Raw genomic sequence first — 23,313 nt, 5'->3', positions numbered from 1 at the left:
TTGAGCTAGTCAAATGAACTCAACTCAATAAAATTGATTTATATGTACATCCAATCAAATGATAGCTCCAACAAAATTAAGTTGCATATGTCATTATGATGGAAAAAGTTTCAATGAAATCCCAACTGTTTTAACGAGCTAGGGAGCACAATTCTTGCAAATTCTTGAATAACAAATTGACAAACCACAACACTTAGTCCAAGCATTAAGTTCAATATTGATGATAAACATATTGGACAGATGAACACAATGGGTGCATAAAACATGTTTTTATCTGCTAGCTTTGGTCTTAAACTAACAGACAATGCACAAAATTTATTTGATGTGCCTGAATGCAGCAGAACAGCGGGTATTTAGAATGCGGCAAATGCAGCAACAGAAACCAAAATACATTCCCAATTCAAAACACTGCCGTTCTAAAGCTTAGGGGAAGTAAATCCTTGCTATTAACTATTTTTATCAAATCTTGCCTATACAAGGCTTTGCTTGTCATACTTTACAATAAGGTTGGGATAATAAAAACCAAAAAAGAATTGATGCCGTACCTCACAGAACAGAGCTAAACCTCCAAAGAAAAAGAATGCTTCAGCTCATCGATAACTTTCCTCCTGAAAGAAGAAAATATTGCAGCGTCTCTCCCAAAACACCAAAGAATACATTCAACTATCAGACAAAAAGCCTATAATCAGGCCTTTCATTATGCTTTCAGAAGCAAATCTATTGTCAAAAAACAATCAGCATAGGTAATGGAGCAAAGCTTTCTTTCAGATCAAATGTCTTCGGAAAGAAGAATACAAGAGGCAGACAGATGAAATATAGAACCTATCTGTGGCACAAACTATGGCTCTGGTTTGCGCATGACTGAGCTCCATTGCTTGGAGAGGGATTGTCAGCCCTTACTCTCCTATAGAAGAGCACATAGGCTGCTGCTGACTTCACTTCCTCTTCATTTATAGGAGACACATGGCTATCATCAAAATTATACCATCTGTTTTCCTCAAAAAGCTGCAGCAGAAAAAACTTTTTAATCAGTTGTGTTAATTACATTACCTCTCAGAAAAGTACAAATTTTTATAATATCCTCTAAGTGTATGATTTGAAGCTCACAAATTTATGTTTACTCTGTACCGGTGTCATGCACTCTTCGTAAAATATAGTAGATAAAGAAGCAAAATGGCTGTATGTTAATGCATACAAGTAGCCCAGTTACAGAAAATTTGGTGACTAAGGATGGCATATTGATAGTTTTGATATCGTACATGGAGTCCAGTGCATGTTTTACAAAAAAGAACCACATGTACACAAGTTAGAGACATTCATGCATACAACTTGAATGTTAAGTGCACTCAATCTATCTCATAAATAGTCATATTTCATTCATTTATCAATCAATCAATCTTTTAAATTACTAAACATCAATCCCTATTTATAGAAAAAGAGTTTCCAACATTGGTCAAATCATAAATCCAAATCTATTATAAAATCCTATCTTGAAATCAAATTCAAATCTTACTTATCCAACAGAAGATAATTAAACCTAATAAAATAAATCAGATTAAGATGAAAAAATTCAGCCATATTTAATATGGTTCTAAGAAGAATAAAAAAATGGTCTGATTCGACTCCTTTGTTCACCCGATTTGAGTCCTATGTGATGAGGACATCGATCAGAGGTTCAAGCATGTGTATCGCCGGAGACAGCACAGATCGACGGCTACGATCCAGAGTCTTTACTTTTGATGTATTTTATGTTTTATTTAGTTTACATTTCTGTTTCCTAGTTTACCCCTATGGGGAGTGTTTTCTTATTGTAGCCCAGGGGGCATTTGAGCACTTTTTTTTTCTTTGTGTTTGAGACCTATATATAGCGGTCTTATGCTTTGTAAAAGGGTAATGAACATTTGAATGAAAATTTTATCATGTTTCTTCTTCTTGCATGAGAGCTAGAGAAGGGAGAGAGCTCACATGGAGCAATTGCAAGGCCCACCAGTTGTTGGAAGAGTCCGCGGCTCGTGGTTAAGTTTGTTTCTATCTTATTTGTGTTTTCTCATCCTCACCAAGCCCCAAATCCCCATCCCGTCTTCTCCTCAATCCGAGCCTCGACTTCACCTGCCGGCCACCTAAGGATCCAACCCGCCGGCTCTTCCTTAGCCGCCGGCCACTCCTCCTCCACCACCCCTTCCCCATTCTTCAACCGCCGGCCCCTTCCCCTTTCCCTCACATGTTTCAAATTTTGAAATTCAAATTAATTGAATTTCAAAATTTTCAAATTTGGCCAAAGTAAAATTAGGAAAGTTTTCAAATTTAAATCAATTTGAAATTCAAATTGAAGTGGATTTCTTTCTAAAGTTTCCTAAGGCTTATGTGTTGATTTGGAAGGTTCATAAGTTGCTCCCACACCTCCTCCCTCCCTCTTGAACCCGCCGGCCATGCATGGGTTTTATCCCATTAAATCCCCACTTAAAGCATTAATGGCCACTTAATTTGAAATCAAATTTTAAATTAAGTTCCCCCCAATTTCATTCAAATCCTGAAATTAATTTTAGGTTTTGAAATAATCTCCTCCCCCTCTCTCTAGAACCCGCCGGCCCCCTCCTTGGCTCCCCTCATTAATTCCCCCATTCAATGCCTTAATTCCCTTGATTTGAAATTTAAAATTCAAATCAAATTTCCCTCCAAACTTAATCAAATCTGAAATTAAATTCAGATTTTGATTAAATATCTAAAGCACTCCACCCAAACCTAATTTATCCAAACCCTAGCCTTTTCCCCCTTGCACCCGCCGACCTCACCCCCTCTCCTTTGAGATCCCGCCGCCCCCTCCTCTCCCTCTTCCTTCTTCGCACACCACAAGTGCTCTCCCCCTCCACCTCTTTACCCCTCTTCTCATTGGAGTTCTTTCCAATGTCAAGCATGCATGGCGGATCTCGAATTTGAATGGGGACTTGTGTTCGACGCCGATGGAAATCTCAACATCCTACGATCTCCGTTCTTCAACGTGGGATTTGAATACGACGCCACCGTTGGAGATTATTTGGATCGAGTTGTCCCTACTCTTGCGAGCGTCATCGATCGTCAACTTCCAAACTACGATTGGAGCATCAACAGTCAACCACTCCCGCCATCCTCGCCACCGTCAACCTTTCCGTGGTTCAAGGCCGTTGGGGTTGCTACCGTCCTCGTGGCATCGTTGGGTATGCTAAAGACCTTCCGCTAAGTCCTACTCCGAGTGTGAGTGAGCAAGGTAACTCATAGTGAATCTTCTAAATATTAACCGTGGGATTCTATATTGTTCCGCATTTGTCTTATTGTGATAATTTCAAGATCTATCGTCAATTGTGTCCAAACATCAAGTTTGTAATTGCTTAATAACATTGACAATTGAAAACTCTTGAACCTCATCTCACGATACCTTAATCTTAAATTAGTACACTTTGTGATTCTTTCTAAATTTTACGTGCAATTCTTGATCGTATCACATCACTATGTATGGTCTTTTCCAAGCTAACCTAGCCAATTTGTATTGCATTAATTCAACCGACCAATAAAGAAATCTTGTCCTAAAGAGTTGAATCATACTGAATAACATTATCAGGCTCATGCACTTCTTCAAATATACGCTCTGACTTAATCTGTGCTAATATTTCAACCTCAAGCGTTTTATTACACTCAGATACTGATAATTCATAATTATCGACAAGGTTTAATTTATCATCAAAAAAGATATGCACCATCATAAACATATTCAGGACCATTCATCATAAAGAAATTATCATTAATTTTGAGCACTCGAAATTGCACTAAAAATTTTCTAAGATTTGTTGGATCAAGGAATTCGTGGGGCCTGTATAGTGGATTGAATATAATTTAGCAAAGTGGATATTTGAGTTGGAGTGTGGCATGACATGACCAATTAAATGCTTCATTAATACAGATCCAAGGCCTGTAAAAAAAAGCATCACCATAAGCACGTGGATAATAGGAACCATTGTCATCATCATATATAGGAGTAATAAGATGCGAAGGGATATAATTGACACCCACAAATAAAAACTTTTAGATACAAAAAAAATGAGAATGAAAAAACCTATGATGCACCGACACGAACACGTCGACACGAACACGTCGACACGGACACGACACGACACGGACACGGGACACGGCATAATAATTTTTTAATATAATATATAGAAATTAAGACGACATTATATTAAAAATGACAAGGAATAATAAATCAATTTCATGATAACTTGTTTAGCTTATAGCATAAAAATGTTTAGTACAAAATATCAGTACAACAAAAAAAATATAAGCAAAAAATCATTTAGTACAACATGAAGGTACAACTACTCAATAGAGGGAATGATAGAATTAGGTTCAGATGTTGATTTTTGACCTTCAATATCATCATCATTGAATATCATTGCTTCCAACTCTGGTTCATCTAGAGAAAGATTTGCAACATCCAATAATCAAAATATCTCAATAATAAGACAACATGAATACAACAATATATCGGTCTTTTGGGGTCCAATGGGGCTCTCTCCTAGTGGGGTTCGACTTGCCAGGGTAAAAGTAATTTTGAAGTTTTGCTTGTTTTTAAAGTTCGTAAGTTATTTGTATGGAAAGATATCGAGCGGTACCTTTTTTAATCGGACACATTTTCGGTGTGTCCGACACGTGTCGGAGGAGTGTCGAACGAGTGTCGTGTCGAACACGGTGTCGGACACTGCACGCCTCTTTGAGGAGAAATGTCGGTGCATCATAGGAAAAAACTGACCTCTACAATATGCTGTTATCCCTTGTTTACGATGACAATGTACCATTAAAATCTAAGCAACAAAGAGAACTAATATAATTTATGTAGTTCAATAGAAGATCACAAATGATATTGACCGTGGCAAGAAGATCCAATGTCTAAATGGACAACAATGCCAACTTGATAGGGAGTCACTGCAAGACGGCAATAAAATGTGTTGGAGCATAGCAATTGTCGACAGTCGCCGAGAGTTGCAATGCCCTTGTGATGAGGAAGAATAGATAGTGTCCTAGAAGCTGTGTCAAGAATACGTGTGGAATGCTGGGGAGAGAGGCATGTCATGGGTTAGACACATAAGGTTGACTGATCCAAGTGGGTTACATTGTAGCATGATTTGTCAAGTATTGTAGTCGAGGGTAAGCAAATCACATAAAAGCCATGAGATAGTGCGATTTAACATGTGCAAAGAGTGCCCTGAAGGGAAAGTAAAACTTGTTAAGGAAACACAAGTGGGGTTGATGCATACTATGTTTCGGCACAACAAGATGCATAGCCGAGCACGTGAAGTCAAAGTCAGTTTGGTGAGGCTAAGGAGAACAGGTTGTGGTGTCACATGCAGTACAGAGAATGCTTACAAGTATTATCGTTAAAAGCGGCTATGCAAAGAAGACCAACTTAGTGAAGTGGGGCTTCATTCATGATTGTAAAGGAGGATAAGGGTTTTGGATTAACCATATGGCTGCAATTTCATATGGAATATGGTTCATCAAAGAGAAACAATTTGATCTTACATTGATGCAAAAACTGATAGAGGGAAAGAGAGAGAATTCCACTCACACAAATAGGAACTAAGATCTTAAGTGCACTTAATTAGCCTCACAATTAATTAGATTTCATTCATTTATCAATCAATCAATTTTACAAATTACAAACCATCAATCCCTATTTATAGAAATGGGGTTACAAAGATAAGAGAAATTTTAAATCCAAATATACCCTAATCATATCATAAAATCAAAATTCAAACTTAATTTATCAAAAGAAGACGGTTAAAATTAATTAAATAAAAAAATGGAAAATTCAATTATAATTTAATACAATTCTAAAAAGAAATGAAAATGGTTAGTTCAACTCCTTTGTAGCCGGATTCAGCTTCTTTTGATTGAACTATAAAAAAATTGGTCTATTCAAAGCTAAATTAGCTAATTTTAATGCATTATATTTTGCTTGAAAAATAGGCTTTCATAGCTAGCATATCAAGGGAAAAAATTTGCATCCTAATGCCACGCAATTAACTAGAAATATCAGTCTTATGACTAGCTCAAGTAAAATAGACAAGTAGTTCATCTATTAAAGTTCTCACAATTATTAAAAAAACAATTATTTCTTAATTCCAGTTAATTCACCTAAGCCCAATAGACTCATCTCAAATTCTTAAGCCTCCAGTTCTTTTAAAGTGAAAAACACAAGGAATATACCATTTGAAATTGTTGATCCACAACAATGTAGAAAGCCCTTTTTTAGAAAATTTGTAATGACTGAACCTATTTTGAGGTGATTTTTTTCAAATTATCCTTAGAGCCTGCCGCCTTCCACCTCTCTCTTCATGCTCAGCATTGAGCTCTTCAAAGAAAAGAAAACAAATCGAAACTAGAAAAAATAGTAGCGAATAAAATGGAATGAAAAACGGGTGGTTTCACTTCATAAAATTAATAAATGATTGAACTGGGATAGAAGTGCCTTAGAGTAATAATCCTTGATTGTTCAATAAAAGACTTTCTATGCTTGAACTACTAGAGGTGAAAAGTGCCTCATGAGAATTCCATATTAAAGGCCTCTAGAAATCTGATACACCGGTCCAAGATGGACCAGTCCAGCCGGCCCAAAATTAGGGCCGGCACCTGGTTTATTCCTGGCGGAATAGGAGAGCAGCTGGCCCCTTGTTATTCAGGGAATAGGAGGGTGTTACGAGTGGACCGGTCCCCACTGGACCGGTCCGGTTTTACGCCAGGCGAAGCCTGGCTGGGCGGAAACATAAGGAAGAGGCGGAAGCCCCTGTGGGCCCCACGTGGGTTTAAATTTGATTTGGGAGGGAGATTTTTGAATGAGGGGCTGTTTTAGGAAAATTGCAATTATCCTTTGTCTTTAATTAGGAGTGACAGAGAGAGATTAGGAATTATCTTGAATTTGAATTTTCTCTTTGAGATCTAGGGTTTGTCTTGGCTCTTGGCGTTGCCGGAGATAGTGGAGAGTTTTTCCTTCCTCTTGAATTGAAGGAAAATTGTATCTTGCAAGTGCTTTTCATCTATTAGTGGAATATAAGTGTTTGTTTGATTTCCTACGGATATCTCTCTATTTTCTCTCAGATTTCTCACCGATTTGGGCTGTTTTCTGCTGTGGACAGCAGATTTCGCTGTTTAGATACTTGATTTGGGTTAGGTTTACTTGTGCAAACAAGTATTTCCTATCAAATTGGTATCAGAGCATCGATTGGGGACCTTAGGCAGCTGAAATCCCTATTTTTCAGCGAGCTTTTGGCTTCCAGAAGTGATTTTTTTTAGATCCGTTGGGAAAAACGATGGCCGGAAAGAAGGTTGATGTCTTGGAAGGCGAAGTGGGACAATTGAAATCCGATTTGGAAGAAAGATTCTTCAACTTTCAAAATCAAATCACCTCCAACAATGAAAGGTTGGAGGGGAAGTTAACCGCGATGGAAGAAATGATGAAGAAACTACTTGAAATGAAGACTAATTCAGCAACATCGGAAGTAAGAGAGACCACCGACGGCCATGGCATTGGAGGAAATCCGAACCCCTTGCGGGGGAGGAGAAATTCGGAGGTGGAGATCCTAGAGGGAGAGAACGACATGCCTCCTTTAGAGCTTCTTTCTAGGGAAGAGATGAGTATGGGATATGACCGAAGGGGGGCTAATTTTGGAGGGAGAAGAGAGGATTTTCAACGTCGAGGTGCTGAATTTGAAGGAAGAAGAGAGGAATTTCAGTGTCGAGGTGCTGATGTTGATGGGATGAGAGAGGAATACGATGGTGGTTTGGGATACAATCGTCGGAGGGACGATCGGGACAATTTGGGAGCGCCTCCTCTGAGAGGAATGGGAGGCTATAGAGGATATCGGGGAAACGGGGGAGATCCCAAGGTGAGGAAATTGAAGATGCCCATTTTCGAGGGGGAAGACGGTCATGGCTGGATCTAAAAGGTGGAGCGTTACTTTGCTGTCAACGGTTTGACAAATAATGAGAAGCTGACGGCTGCAGGATTGTGCCTGGAGGGAAAAGCTTTGGTATGGTATCAGTGGCGTGACAGGAGGGAGCCCATCAGGAGCTGGCGGGAGTTCAAGGACTGCTTATTAGAGCGTTTCTGAGCCGATGGGGGAGGAGACTTCTATGAGCAGTTCTTTGCCCAGACTCAGGAAGGGACGATGGCGGATTATCGAGACAGATTCGAGTACTTGGCTAGCCGCTTGGATCACATCTCAGAATCGGCCATGGAGGGGAACTTCATGAAGGGACTTAAACCAGAGATACAAATAGCTGTCAGAGTATTGGAGCCAAGGAACCTAGGGAAGACTATGGAGCTAGCACAGTTGGTGGAGGATCAAAAGAAATCTGAAAGAGGAGAGCGGGGAAACTACTTGGGGGGGTCGTACAGGATGACTACTACCATCTTGCCTTCAAAGAGGGGATCCTCAGGGAGTCTGAAGGAGGCACCAAAGTACAGGACTGGAGGAGGGGGAAACGGGGGACAGTTTAAACGGCTGACCGAGAAGGAGATGCAAGAGAAGAGGTCAAAGAGGTTATGTTTTCGATGAGATGAGAAGTACATGCCCGGACACAGGTGCAAGGACCAAACTCTTCAGGTTCTCTTCGTTTGCGAAGACGAGGAAGACGAGGAGGGAGGTGGGAGCGGGTCAGAAGGGGAGGAGAAGCTGCATCTGGATGTGGCAAAAGTCTCTCTGAACTCAGTAGTGGGATTCACTCCGAGTCACACTATGAAAGTAAGAGAAGAGATAGCTGACCGTGAAGTGTTGGGGTTGATCGATAGTGGGGCAACCCACAATTTCATTTATGCCCAGATCGTTGATCAGTTAGGGATGGAGCTAGTCGATACAGGAGGCTATGGGGTGATGATGGGCACGGCGAAGGTGGAGATGGGGAGAGGAGTTTGCAGGGGAGTGTCTTGACCCTCCAAGGGCTACAGGTAAGGGAGGATTTTCTCCCCTTAGAATTGGGAAGTACATATATCATCCTGGGGATGAAATGGCTACAGATTTTGGGGGAGACCAAGGTCAACTGGAGTGCTTTGAGGATGGAACTGGTGGTAGAAGGATAGAGGAAGGTGATCCAGGGGGATGCAGGGCTGACAAGGGCAGTCGTATCTCTCAAATCCATGATCAGATCCATACAGGAGGTGGGAGGGGGATTTTTAGTGGAGCTGCAACGTTTGGAGAGGGTCGGTGTGGGAGAAAAAGGAGACATTCCACAAGTGGTGCAACCGCTCATACAACAATACAGAGAGGTGTTCCAGCCACCCCAGGGATTGCCACCACCTAGAAAGCAGGAGCACGCCATTCTTCTGAAAGAAGGATTATCACCGATCAGTGTTCGACCATACCGCTACCCCCAGATTCAGAAAGATGAAATTGAGAAGCTGATCAAGGAGATGTTGGAAGCAGGGATCGTCAGACCTAGCATGAGCCCTTTCTCCAGTCCAGTCCTACTTGTCAAAAAGAAGGATGGGAGCTGGAGGTTTTGCGTGGATTACAGGGCCCTAAACAAGGAGACAGTACCGAACAAATTCCCCATTCCAGTGATCAATGAGTTATTAGATGAGCTGCATGGAGCAATTGTGTTTTCAAAGATGGATCTGAAGTCAGGCTACCACCAAATCAGAATGAAAGAAGGGGACATTCAGAAGACGGCTTTCAGAACACACGAGGGGCACTATGAGTTCTTGGTGATGCCATTTGGGCTCACTAAAGCCCCGGCTACCTTTCAGTTATTGATGAACAGGGTGTTCAGGCAATACCTGAGAAAGTTTGTGCTAGCCTTCTTTGATGACATTTTGGTGTACAGCCATACCGAGGAGGAACATCTGAAGCATCTGAAGGAGGTTATGAGGATTCTACAAACACATCAGCTGAAAGCTGACTTAAAGAAGTGCAGTTTTGCCTAGTCGAGGGTGGAATATTTGGGACATGTAGTGTCTCAAGAGGGAGTGGCAGCCGACCAGTCAAAGATTGAAGCAATGCAGAAATGGCCCATGCCCAAGAACATCAGTGGGTTGAGGGGTTTTTTGGGACTGACGGGGTACAACCGGAGATTTGTGAAGGGGTACAGTACCATCGCTTGGCCGTTGACAGAGCAGCTAAAGAAGGACAATTTTCTGTGGGGAGAGGCGGCGACCCAGGCTTTTGAACGATTGAAGACGACCATGACGACCGTCCCAGTGCTAGCTCTCCCGGATTTCAGCCATGTATTTGTGGTGGAGACTGATGCTTCAGGGTATGGCTTGGGAGCAGTGTTGATGCAGAATCATAGGCCTATAGCTTATTTTAGCCAGGTGCTATCGACCAGGGCATGATTGAAGTCAGTATACAAGATAGAACTGATGGCCATCGTCTTAGCCATTCAGAAATGGCGCCCTTACCTGTTGGGTAGGCATTTCATTGTTCGCACGGATCAGCGGAGCCTGAAATATTTGTTGGAGCAAAGGATGGTGACTGAGGAACACCAAAGGTGGCTGTCAAAACTGTTGGGCTATGACTTTGAGATCAAGTACCGACCAGGGGTGGAAAACAAGGCGGCTGACGCCTTATCCAGGTGTGTGGGGGAGTTTCAGGAGTTGACAGTTTCAATACCCCTGATGGTTGACTAGGGAGCCATCAAGGAAGAAAGCAAAAGGGATAAGGAGTTGGGAAAGATCAGGGAAGACCTCCAGAAAGACAAGAGTAGCCATCCGTGCTACTGCATTGAGGGGGAGAGATTATTGTATCAAGGGAGGTTTGTGATGCCACGAACTTCCATACATATCCCCCACCTGTTGCAGGAGTTCCATGGCAGTGCAGTTGGAGGCCATTCAGGAGTTCAGAAGGCGTGTATGAGACTAGCAGCGGAGCTCTATTGGAAGGGCATGCATATAGATGTGGATGAGCTGGTGGCAAGGTGTGAGGTGTGCCAAAGGAATAAATATATGGCGATGGCACCAGGAGGGCTACTCCAACCCTTGGAGCTTCCAAACAGAGTCTGGGAGGAAGTGTCCATGGACTTCATTGACGGCCTACCTCGCTCAGAGGGATTCACAGTCATTTTGGTAGTGGTGGACCGCCTCAATAAGTATGCCCATTTCGTCCTCCTGCGACACCCGTACACTGCGGTCTCAGTGGCAGCATCATTTATTAGAGAAGTGAGATTACACGGATTCTCTGCTTCAATTGTGTCAGATAGTGACAAAGTTTTCCTTAGTCAATTCTGGAATGAACTCTTCCAAATGCAGGGCACTGTTCTCAAGAGGAGTATCGCCTACCATCCACAGACAGATAGATAGACATAGGTGGTAAATCAGAGCTTGGAGACCTACTTGAGGTGTTTTGCTTCGAAAACACCACATAAGTGGGCCAAATGGTTACAATGGGCAGAGTATTGGTATAATACTTCGTATCACTCTGCATCACAAATGACCCCTTTCAAGATGCTTTATGGAAGAGACCCACCACAGTTAGTGCATTATGGGAAGGGAAACACATCGATCTTTTCAGTTGAGCAGTACTTAGAAGAAAGAGACCAGGTGCTGGAGGAGTTAAAGAAGCACTTGGGAATGGCACAACAAATCATGAAGAAGCGAGCAGATACACACAGGAGAGACATACAATTTGAATTGGGGGAGAAGGTATTTCTGAAGTTAAGACCCTACAGGCAGAAATCAGTGGCAAACAGGAGGAAGGAGAAATTGGACCTGAGGTATTTTGGCCCCTATGAGGTCACTGGGAGGATTGGAGCAGTAGCGTATCGTCTGAAGTTACCCCCGTCCGCCACCATACACCCGGTGTTCCATGTGTCACAGTTGAGGAGAGCGCTTGGGGAGCATGCAGCCAGTGCCGAGCTACCAGCATCATTGACAAAGGACTTGGAGGTGGTCATGGAACCCATGGAGCTGAAAGGAGTAAGAGTTAATAAAAAAGTAACCAAGGAAGTGTTAATCAAATGGAAAGATCCTCCCGACTACGAGGCTACCTGGGAGCCCTATGAGATGGTGAAGCAGCAGTTTCCAGACTTTCACCTTAAGGACAAGGTGAATCTTTGGGAGGGGAGTAATGTTACGAGTGGACCGGTCCCCATTGGACCGGACCGGGCGGAAACAGAAGGAAGGGGCGCAAGCCCCTGTGGGCCCCACGTGGGTTTAAATTTGATTTGGGAGGGAGATTTTTGAATGAGGGGCTGTTTTAGGAAAATTGCAATTATCCTTTGTCTTTAATTAGGAGTGACGGAGAGAGATTAGGGGTTATCTTGAATTTGAATTTTCTCTTTGAGATCTAGGGTTTGTCTTGGCTCTTGGCGTTGCCGGAGATGGTGGAGAGTTTTTCCTTCCTCTCGAATTGAAGGAAAATTGTATCTTGCAAGTGCTTTTCATCTATTAGTGGAATATAAGTGTTTGCTTTGATTTCCTACGGATATCTCTCAATTTTCTCTCAGATTTCTCACCAATTTGGGCTGTTTTCTGTTGTGGACAGCAGTTTTCGCTGTTTAGATACTTAATTTGGGTTAGGTTTACTTGTATGTGCATACAAGTATTTCCTATCAAAGTATCAGAGCATCGATTAGGGACCTTAGGCGGCTGAAATCCCTATTTTTCAGCGAGCTTTTGGCTTCCGGAAGTGATTTTTTTGAGATCCGTTGGGAAAAACGATGGCCGGAAAGAAGGTTGACGTCTTGGAAGGTGAAGTCGGACAATTGAAATCCGATTTGGAGGAAAGATTCTTCAACTTCCAAAATCAAATCATGCATTGATGACAAATTCAAATAGGAGGGGGCGGTTTATGAGGAAAATTATTCACGGAAGGCCTGTTTAGTAATTATGATTTTATTTGTATTCTCTAAGTAGGGGAAGGGATTAGGGTTAGAGTTATGTGCTATGTTCGCCGATTTCTGGGTTTTCTCTTAGGTGTTTGGGCTCCAGCCACCGATTAGGTATTGGGAAAGCTAGATTTTCCTCTCGAATTGATGATTCATTGTATCTTGTTTATTTTCTTCTACATTTTTAATCAATTATCAAGCTCCCTAGCGTTTTGCCTAGGTATTTATCTCAAAATCCTACTTGAACCTTGCTGAAATTCCAAATTTCAGCCAAGGCTTCTACAATTTCTGCATTTGTTTCCTAACAAAATCATAATCTCAAATGTTTCACGATCAAATTTTGAGTTTGTCACATTGAATAGCTTAAGATAAGAAGATAAATAATGGAATTGATCAACAATTAATATCATAATACAAAAAATAAAACAAAATATCCTATTCGAAAAATGAAAAAATATGTTGCATGAAATGAGAAAATATGATGAACATATGGCGATAAAGAAACCACAATTAAGGTATATGATCCATTAGCTAAGGAATGCATAGTTCAACAAAAAGACAGCCCCTTTCTTTCATTAGTCTGAATCCATGACTTTGTTCAGAGTTAGCCAACCCTTAAGTTTGGGTTAAGGCTAACAACGAATAATGACAAAGATGATGGGTTGTTCATTTGACCAATGCCTAAAACTACAAGTTGATTACTAGCAAAATTCTACAAATGAAATCTTTGAAACGCAAGACTCACTTGAAGGATATATGTAATTATCAAGCTCATTAAGCAAAGAGGTAGCTAAAAGCTCACCTTTATATGTGCCGTATAATGTCCACTTGCCATGCTTCCATAGTGATTGCTCAATGCATACAACTCATAAGTTTGACGCTGAGAGTTACTTTTGTTGGCAAGATAATCGGTCAAATCAAGGTCATGAATGGGGAAGTTGACAAAAGTTTCCAACTTTTGCTTAGTAGACCGACTGAAAGAGAATCTCTTCAAGTGAATAACAAGAACCTCAGGAAGCCTCCATAAATCCAACTTTTTGCTGGCCTGCCTTTGCTCCTTGCATTTAGGACAGAACCTTACAAGAAGAAAAGTTTCAGACTTGACCATGAATCTAATTAAAAAAAACGAGATATTTAGGGGGTAGATGCAGCTGGAATATTTTTAACTGTCAGGCAAGTGCTATTTAGTAACTCTTGTTGGATCTTAGTAATGAAATATCAGATGCGTTTCTACCAGGGCAAGCCATCTACTGCACTCAAATGGCTATCAAGGATATATATACTGAAAGCATTCAAGAAGTAATACTTAAAACGAAGATACTTCAATAACTTCATAAACTAGAGTCAACATGGCAATACTTCGGCATCATATGGCAATACTTTTCTTCTGATTTACTTCCAAATAGCCTCACCATAACGTTATTCTGATTTATACAGGAAACATTGAATAAAGAGCTCTACACTGAGCGTGTGCCTCCTCCGCAGCTTTACAATTATGGTCTATGGGCAACAAAGTTGCAGGTACAGATGTTACATACCTATCAGAGTGGCGGCCACTTTATTTGAAATAGTATAATGCAGTGCTTTAAATCATCACCAAACCTTAGCATTAGTAACATGATAAGCCTATTATACTAAGCAATAACCGATAGATGTATTATCAGTGTGATGAGGATATATTGTTGAAGCACTAAACAAGAGCTGAGAATGCACACAAATATTGGCATGCGCATACTACGAGAACTAACAAAAATAATCATAACTGATGGAAAACATATCAGATGCAGTTTTGAAAACATTTCCTGAAAGTAAAACAAAAGCCACAATGAAACTGACCACATGTCCTCAGGAACCAATGGCTCTTCCCGCAAGAAAGCATCAAGGCAAGTATATAAAGAGAGAGGCTCGCCACGCGATCTTTTAGGTAATGGCGGACCATATTTGTATACTTCTGGAAGGATCTCTAGCCGGCGAGTATCATAGTTCTGAAAATCCTTCTGGTACCAATTGATAAAAACTAGTATTGATGATGATGATGATGACGACGACGATGATAACAGCTTAAAAGACTTCTCTTCTACCGTCGATAGATCTATGAGTTGGTTATTTTCATCAACCAACTCAAGGAACAGGTGGCAGTCTGCTTCTTCTCTGTCATGGTTGCCTCCATCTTTATGATCACTCTCAGCACATTCCTCATTCATACTAATATCTTGATCAGTAGCATGTGATGCCATACGTGGGCATGAATTTGAAAGACTAGCAGGCTGTGACTTTTCACTTTGTAGCATAGGTATAAGCATCGTGAGTAGTGCTCTTTGGATATCAGCACTTCGTGCAGCTCCATCATATGAAAATGGAGCTAAAAGAGGCATACCATAGGGCTTCCATGCCTTTATGCTTCCGTTTCCCTCTCTAAGAAAGTTAAAAAGAAAGAAATGCGTGGGCAAGTTAAAACTTACTGAATTATAAAATGTTGAAAACCACTCCAAAAAGTTCGAAAAAGATATATATATACAAACGTGAGAATACAGTATAAAATTGTGGACGGAACAAAATAATAATAAATGACAAGCAACTTTAAGAAATTATTTGACCTGTATGAATAGGTTGCAATGCAAACTTATTTCATTAGAAAACTTCAATAAAATTTCATTTCACTTGATGGAGAAGAGGATAAAGGCTCCAAATGAAAGTATGTCTGCATATATGTTAATGGCCATGCATATCTTGATACATTCATCATCATGAAAAATATTGGAAAGAGGAAATAGCATTTTTTTTCCAACGCAACGAGCATTTGTTTTCTAAGCAATTTTTCCAACTTCGAAAGAACCTGCAACTAGGTCCTTTTGATGAAAACCAACAAAATATACCATCAAATTCAGATGAGTGTTTTTAAACTAAAAATAACTGTGAACATACGCCAAAAAATCTCTATGTTTCATTATTGGGAATTCCCTCTTATTTTAATGGCGTGGAGTGCAAGTAACAAGGTGTATAGGGAAAGGGCAGGGTATTGGATGGAGTTGGTGGAGAGGTGCTGTGATGGGGCACGAGGTGAGGGGCAAGCAGGCGAGGGAAATTAACTCGGTTACTGCTTTCTTTCTGTCCACGATTAGGTGGAGGTGCGGGTAGGTCTGAACTAGCTTTCAAGGTTAACTAGTAAATTTGTGCAATGGGCAAGCCTTCTGTGTATAATCAAACTGATTTGAAAAGTATGTAAATGCCATATTTAATCTTATGCCTCGAACTGATATGAATAAAATGATAATAGTTATAATCATCACGTGATAATTTAATCTTATGCCCTAGAATCTTTTGAGTGCATCTGGACCTTCACAGCCAAATGCATTCCGATCCTTAATCATCATTTTGCACCTCAGCCTTAATCATTCGTCACAGAGACATTTCAAGTATCCCCACTCATCATCACTGTCATCAATCTTCAAGCCATCAAGCATCTCTTCCCTCTCATTGGGACATCTACCTCTACTTTGAATCGGTCCTAATAAAAGGAAAATTTCATTTTTCATGCCAACTAAATTTTGATCATAAAGGATCTAAAATGAAAATCAACATCGTTGACCTTCATATACCATACCTAAAATAGCAAGCAACAAAATTTCATCAATGATTATTTAGTTTGAAATCAAGCATAAGAAAAAATGAATGTTGTGCACTTAATTATGCACAAGAAACCTAGTATTTGGGGTGCTTATTGAATTCAAATTCATTGGTCATTTGGTTCCATCTTAGTGGCAACCTCCATGCTAGCTTGGACAATCTTCCGCCGTTCAACTTAGTCTTCGTAGGAAGAGAGCGTTAAAGGCCTCAAAGTGTGAACAACGTGGTATTAATCGTGGGATTCTATTTACTAGCTTTTGTTTTATGTTTTCTTTTGCAATTGCTTAAAAGACTTGGCTCTCTCTTGTATTTTCTTGCCTAGCAATTTAAACATCGCGAGTTTCTTATAATTTACTTGACTTTGATGCATGATTAAATAATTGTGGAGCTAATATTTAATTTTCTTTTAAAGTTCTTGTGTAACTCCCCATTGCATCACATCAGTAGATCTAATTAGCTGAGATATACCAGCCTCACACTTTATGATTTACCTGGAGTGCCCATCGTGGGGCATGACAGTTATAGTGCCATCAAGTTAAATTGAACAGTCATTTGAGTTGAGCAGTCGAGAGGGCTTGTGATAGGCTAAAGTTTGTCATTTTTAATGAGATGACATTAAGGAGAGTGGAAAATCCATTTATTGTCAATGAGGATCGTCTTGACAATGAAATAAGGTTTTGCAATCCCAACGCTAGAGGATTATAATAAGGACTAAAACTCTTTATGGACATAACTCTCAAAGACGATGGAGTAACTCAAATGAGTCTTTCATAGAAGATTCTTCTGGAGTGGCTATTGGCCTACACATGTCACATAATAACACAAATTTGATCGAGCAAAGAACAAAGATAATGATGATTGTTGAGCAACATCATACCAAATTAATTGAAGACGTTTTGATCACAATCAAAATTGCTCCTCAAATATCTCTTGATTCTTTAAAAAAACCATGACGACATGAAAACTTGATCGAAACACTTCAACAGCAATCAAACTGTTCTAAACGTCCATTTCAAGAAAAAGACTATGCCAACATAGTCATAATATTGAGATTACTAAAAAAAGGCACCAATATTATATAGGTCACTGCGATTTCAAATAGTTTGCTCGTGCATAAGCGAGATATTTCTAATAAGCAGTTGAGCTTTTGGAGATATCAGCCGAGCTCAAGGTTTTGAGGTAGATGGAGAACGCTCTTTTGGAGAAACGGCTGGAGTCCGAGTGGCAGCTGCTTATAATAAGGAGGATTTTGCATGGATAACCATTGAGGTTGAAAGATTAGAGCATACTTTGTCATCATCCACTGAAGAATTTGATTTAGTAAATCGTTAGTTCAAGACTACTCAGCCATGGCAAATGATGCTGCAGGATTGATCAATTAGTGTTAGACAGCAAATAGGCAGCATTCAATTCAGACTTTGACAGCTTCCCTAGCTGTTTTGTTGATGATATTCTTCTTATTGATAAGAGTAGAGAGAGAGTTGAAGGAAAACTTGAATTATAGAGGTCAACCTTAGAGTTTAAAGGTTTTTGTGAGAAGATCTAACACCGAATACATGGAGTATAATTTTAGTAGTAATACATCTAGTGGGAGATTGTGACTTTGGGCGATCAAGTCATTAATGTTTTAGATATCTTGGATTTATTGCTCAAAGTGATGATGAAATAGATGGGACTATTATTAGTAGAATTCAAGTTGGATTGTATATTGTGTGAAAAAAAGTACCTCTCAAACTTAAGGGAAAATTCTATAAGATGGTGGCGAGACCTATAATGCTTTATGGTGCAGAATGTTGGCTAATAAAAGAGAAGTATAAAATTAAGTGTTGCACATATGAGGATGTTCAGGTGGATGAGTGGCTTCACTCTTGAAGACAGAATATGTAACGAGTATATACGTGAAAAGGTTGGAATAGCTCCAATGGAAGATTAGATTATAAAGAGTCGCCTCAGATGGCTTGGACACATAAAACGTCAACTTTTCGATGGCTTGGTTAGGAGAGATGTATTAGATCTGACCTATATTAAGAAATATAGAGGTAGACCTTAGAAAATATCATAAATGACATTTTTTTATTAGATTTAAATGAGAAATTGACTCTTGATAGGATACAATGTAGAAAAAAGATTCATGTAGCTGACCCCATGTAATGGGATAAAGGCTCGATGTTATTGTTGTAGTAACTATGCAATCTTTCTATTCTTATAATGAGAAGGGGTATTCCAACCTTTCAATTCTAAAAAGTAAAATCCCTTGAATTTCAAAAGTAAACATGGAAGCAACTGTTAAATTTCTAAAGAAATTCCACGCCCCTTAGCTATTGCAATAATTCCAAATAGGAGAAGCAGTTTATTTAGGGAAAAAAATCTTGCATTTTCACATTCAGCAACGAGTCTCTAGACCCTTGTATTTAAATAATTGAACCTTTTCTAAAAGAAATCACGCTGCCTATTGATTTCTTTCCTTTTTTACTCTTGATAAATAGAAATAAACAATAAGTTCAAAATTATTAAAACAAAAATGACTAATATCCAATCCCTAAATCTAGAGGTCTAATTTTATTTAACGAAGAAAACTCTTTTCTCAAACCACTGATGCTGCATATTAATTTCTTTCTTTATAAAACAAATTCGCTCCTTTATAAGTAGAAATAAAAATATGGTCCAAACTATAAACAGGAAGAGGGGCGAATACCAATCCCTATATGTGGAGGTCTGATTTTATTTCTGTTATGTTCTTAACTTTTAGTATTGGCTATTTAGACAAGATGGTAGGAGCTTAAACTCTTTTCTTCAATCACTTGCTATCATCCAAACATCGCATCTTCCCATGCACACAAAACTGGTCAAGCCTATACTCAGAGTGCTAACATCATCTTAGTTCATTTACACTATTTGACCGGAACATTAAGTTTAAATTCACTGCCAATAGCAGTTACAGACAAGTAATCCTCCCATGACAGAATACATGTCCAACTTCTTAAAATGTACAGCATAAAGGATATAAAATAAATATATTTAAAAACAAAGAATAAAAAAAGAAGCCCAACTTACGGTTCTTCACGGCGATGTACAAACTGAAGTAAAATTGACTTTTTATCCAACTTTGGAACCTTATAAGCAACAAGGTGCTCATCCTTGATATTAGATACTGGAAGCATAGGGTCCTCTACAAACTGATGAATCTTGTGATCCCGAATCTGCAATTAAAGTTAAACAAGTTGATTGATCACAAGAGGCATCAAGCAAAAAAAAAAAACCTCCAAGAAATTCCATCACAGCATCATGCAAACCTCAGCAAGAATAAGTTTTTCTCCACCCTTCACCGAGCATGCATTGCTTAGAACTTGGATAAGGTCCTTGCACCGACCCTGCTTGGGAACATTTACAGTGCATGGGGTTGGAAGTGCACTGCCATCACTAGTGAAGACCAAGATAGTCATGGAATTGGCAGATGGTGATTGAAGAGGCAATGAAAGGTACATGAATGGATCAAAAGTAACAGAAACTTTACGGCACACAGGGCAGACTAAAGTAGACTTGTATTGACCCTGCCAAATATTCATTGATCAGAAATCAGAAAGATAAAAATAATGAAGTACTAGCTCTCATCAGAAACTGGCATCCAATATCTAGCAGACAAAAAAATTAAAAGAGACATAAAATCGATAGGAAAAAGTGAGGAGAAAATTCCCTCATATAAGCCCAAAGACATATCTACAAGCACATTGTACCATATGCATACATATACTATATACACATACAGTGCACAAATGTGTAAGAGAATGGAAATTTTCTATTTTCATAATTATTTTATATGTTTTTACCTTTAAAATGTAAGATCATGATTATTGGTGTTCACCTCAACCTGAGATAATTTGATATTTTTTATGAAGAATTAATCATTGTTCAAACTTAGTGATAATTTAGATGGCTTATAATGGCTCACACAAAATGTACTATACTCTTTACTGTTGGTCGCAATAACTGTAATTATTTAGAAAAATGATAGCAGAATATCTAGATATTTATAGTTGGAATATTTTGACCCTAAAACATTAAATAGCTTTGTTTGGTTACAAAGTAGAAAGAAAAGATTACATGAAATTAAGTACTTGATAATACTTTCTATATCATAAAAATACTCTAATAAACAAGTATATGCACAATGTTCTCATCTAGTAAAATATTTAAAAAATTACAAACAAATTTCTGTTTGAAATCGATAAAAACTAAAAAATTGCAATATGAATTTCTGCGCTTCTTTAACTCTTTAAAGTTGCAAGTTTGAAACATACGGGTATTCAATGTACAAATATACTAAATAATTGCATATATTCAATCCAGAGAAACATGACATTGTTTTTAAGTACCCTGAAAAAACAAATAAACAAAACTATTCATATATCAGGGAATTCACTCCACAAAAGTCTCCCATGACATATGAAAAGATGGTTACAGTGTAGATGAAAGAGAATTTCTAGGTTGTCCCACTTACAGCCCAAGAAGTCTCGATGTGATGGCATTAAAAGAGAGAAAAGAGTGAAAACTTAAAGCCTCGATTGATTGTGCATTGCACCCAAATCCTTTGTGCCAACTCAGATGCTAGCATATCAAAGGCTTTACTCTAGATGAGAAAACAATGACAATCACATCAAAACACCTAAATAGAAGAAGAGCATCATTTCTAAACATGAATTATACATTGAAAAAGGTTGAGAACAACAAATGAGGATTATAAGTAGGGCTATTTCCCTTATTTATGTTTTAAACTTCTGATTTAAACCGCCCAAGTACCTGGCATACATCAACAATAATAGAATTATTACGAGCAATGTGGTTTGCCCAGTATTCATCTGCAACTTCTTCATCAGGACGTCCATCTGCATCTTTAGACTTTATATAAGGCCTATGCTTTACCCGGTTCAAATCTTCATGAAGTCCATCTAAAAGAAATGCCAAAAGCTCCTGAAATGGGCCATACATCATTAAGCATGAAAAAGCTGCACGAGCAAATAAATTAAAAAGCAGAATAACTAAAACCTGAGAGTCATGTTGATTATATCCACTAAACTGAGGAGCAAAACGAGCAAGTTTTGCCTTAAATGGCCGAGGAGAAACTGACGTTCGGCCAGGACCCCATAGTTTTCTTAGTAAATCCCCAAATGCCATAGCAAGCTCACCCTACACATCAAAGTTTAGTTAGCAGCCACATATAGAGGACTTTCATATAAGCAGACTTCACATTACTACAAGGAAAACAATGATCACCAAAGATTGATAGAATTATACAACAGCAAGGGAAACAACAATTATTAATGTCATAAAAAGCCTCTAAAAACAGGTATTGGTTCCAGCATATAAATGGCGTCATATCAGCCAACAGCCATATGCACATTTTATTAATTACAGCTTTCAGAAATTTGATCAATAATGTTCTACAAAGACACTTTTTTCCCACGTATTGCTAATTCATCATGAATTAATCTTAAGGATCATGTTTTTTAATCAATCCTTATTCCTTCGCAGTATTGAACTGTTAAATTCAGAGAATTTAAGAGGTAAAAGGCTTAATTTTATTGCACAAACTTGTCCCTATCTATAGATCTATACAAGATATCTTAATAGAGAAACACATAATTGTATAATCATGCATAATTGCTCTAATATAATGCTTCCTAAATCAATCACCTAAATATCGAAGGAGATCAGCGCAATCCCGATGAGCCTCCCAGGGATTCCCATCCTACCTGTGAGATCAAAATGCTAAGAGACTGCTAGGATTTAATAGGTGAGCCTCCCACGGATTCTCATCCTAATCGTGGGATCAAAATGCCAAGGGACTGCTAGGATTTAACACTCCCCCTCAAGCTGGGAATACAAATCCATCATTCTCAGCTTGATAATCAATTACAAAAGGGTAGAGTTATCAAGTCCCACAGTAAGAATATCTGCAAACTGATATTTTGATGAGACAGGGTCGATACATACAAGACCACTGACTAATTTCTCCTTTATAAAATGTCTATCCACTTCTATGTGCTTGGTTCTGTCATGATTGGGAGGAAATAGGAAAAAGTTTGTTTTCCCAAATCTTTTATAAATTGTTCCTAATATTTTCTCTAATTAGTGTAAACATTTAATTTGATGATAAGGAAGACATTTGGAAGCGAGGAGAGGAGATCTGAGGGAGAAAGAAGGAAGTTTTCAATAGGAAAGAAAACTTGTTTTGAGGTATGAAAGAAGTTCAATACTTGTTGAGATATTTAAATTGAGATTTAATATTTCTTAAAGTTGTTTTAGTTTTGTGAACAGTTAAAGGTTTTCAAAACTGTACGAATGCTGGAAGAGCAAATAAGTGGGTATTTATAAAAGTTTAAATTTCTTTATTTCAATTCTATTTTAATTAGAAAGAATTACATATGTAATTGTTTAGACTTATGAATTATGCTACTGTTGGAAATGATTACCTGAAATAAGCAACGATATGTATGAGTACAATTATGAGAAAGAAGAATGACATGTAATGAGTATATTAAAGAAATAGAAAGTAAAGTTTATGATGTAGGCAAGGGAGGGGGGTCGAATCAAATCCTAAAATTTGATTTTTGACTTCTCTAGCTCATTAATGTCAAGTGGGATGTTAGCTCATTACAAAATCAACCACCGTTTTGATTTTACTGCAATTTTTTTTCTACTTGTTTGTTGTTTTCGTTCCCAAGGTGTATCACACTCCCGTTTAAATCATTGTCACTCATATTGACCAGCTTTTGTAATAACATTTTGTAATATAAAATTGTTTCGGGCATACAAAAAACAACATAAAATATTTGAAACCTT

General features: G+C 38.8%; 1 protein-coding gene across 1 annotated transcript in view; it reads right to left on the bottom strand.

Moving 5' to 3' along the window:
* Positions 1–265: 265 nt before the first annotated feature.
* LOC110103431 (ubiquitin carboxyl-terminal hydrolase 5) overlaps positions 266–23,313 on the bottom strand; it is a 45,385-nt gene continuing 22,337 nt past the window's right edge. Inside the window, exons 7-13 of the mRNA XM_020832147.2 lie at positions 21,517–21,657; positions 21,271–21,441; positions 19,767–20,024; positions 19,528–19,673; positions 14,683–15,261; positions 13,649–13,922; positions 266–1,005 (exon numbers count right to left, since the gene is read on the bottom strand). Of these exons, the coding sequence (XP_020687806.1) occupies positions 823–1,005; positions 13,649–13,922; positions 14,683–15,261; positions 19,528–19,673; positions 19,767–20,024; positions 21,271–21,441; positions 21,517–21,657 (1,752 nt within the window). The 3' untranslated portion in view covers positions 266–822. The remainder of the gene's footprint in view (positions 1,006–13,648; positions 13,923–14,682; positions 15,262–19,527; positions 19,674–19,766; positions 20,025–21,270; positions 21,442–21,516; positions 21,658–23,313) is intronic.

This window comes from Dendrobium catenatum, unplaced genomic scaffold (genome assembly GCF_001605985.2).
Source record: "Dendrobium catenatum unplaced genomic scaffold, ASM160598v2 fragScaff_scaffold_466, whole genome shotgun sequence".
Taxonomy (NCBI): Eukaryota; Viridiplantae; Streptophyta; class Magnoliopsida; order Asparagales; family Orchidaceae; genus Dendrobium; species Dendrobium catenatum.
Note: the sequence above shows the minus strand (reverse complement) of the source record. Positions and strands in the feature narration are given on the sequence as shown.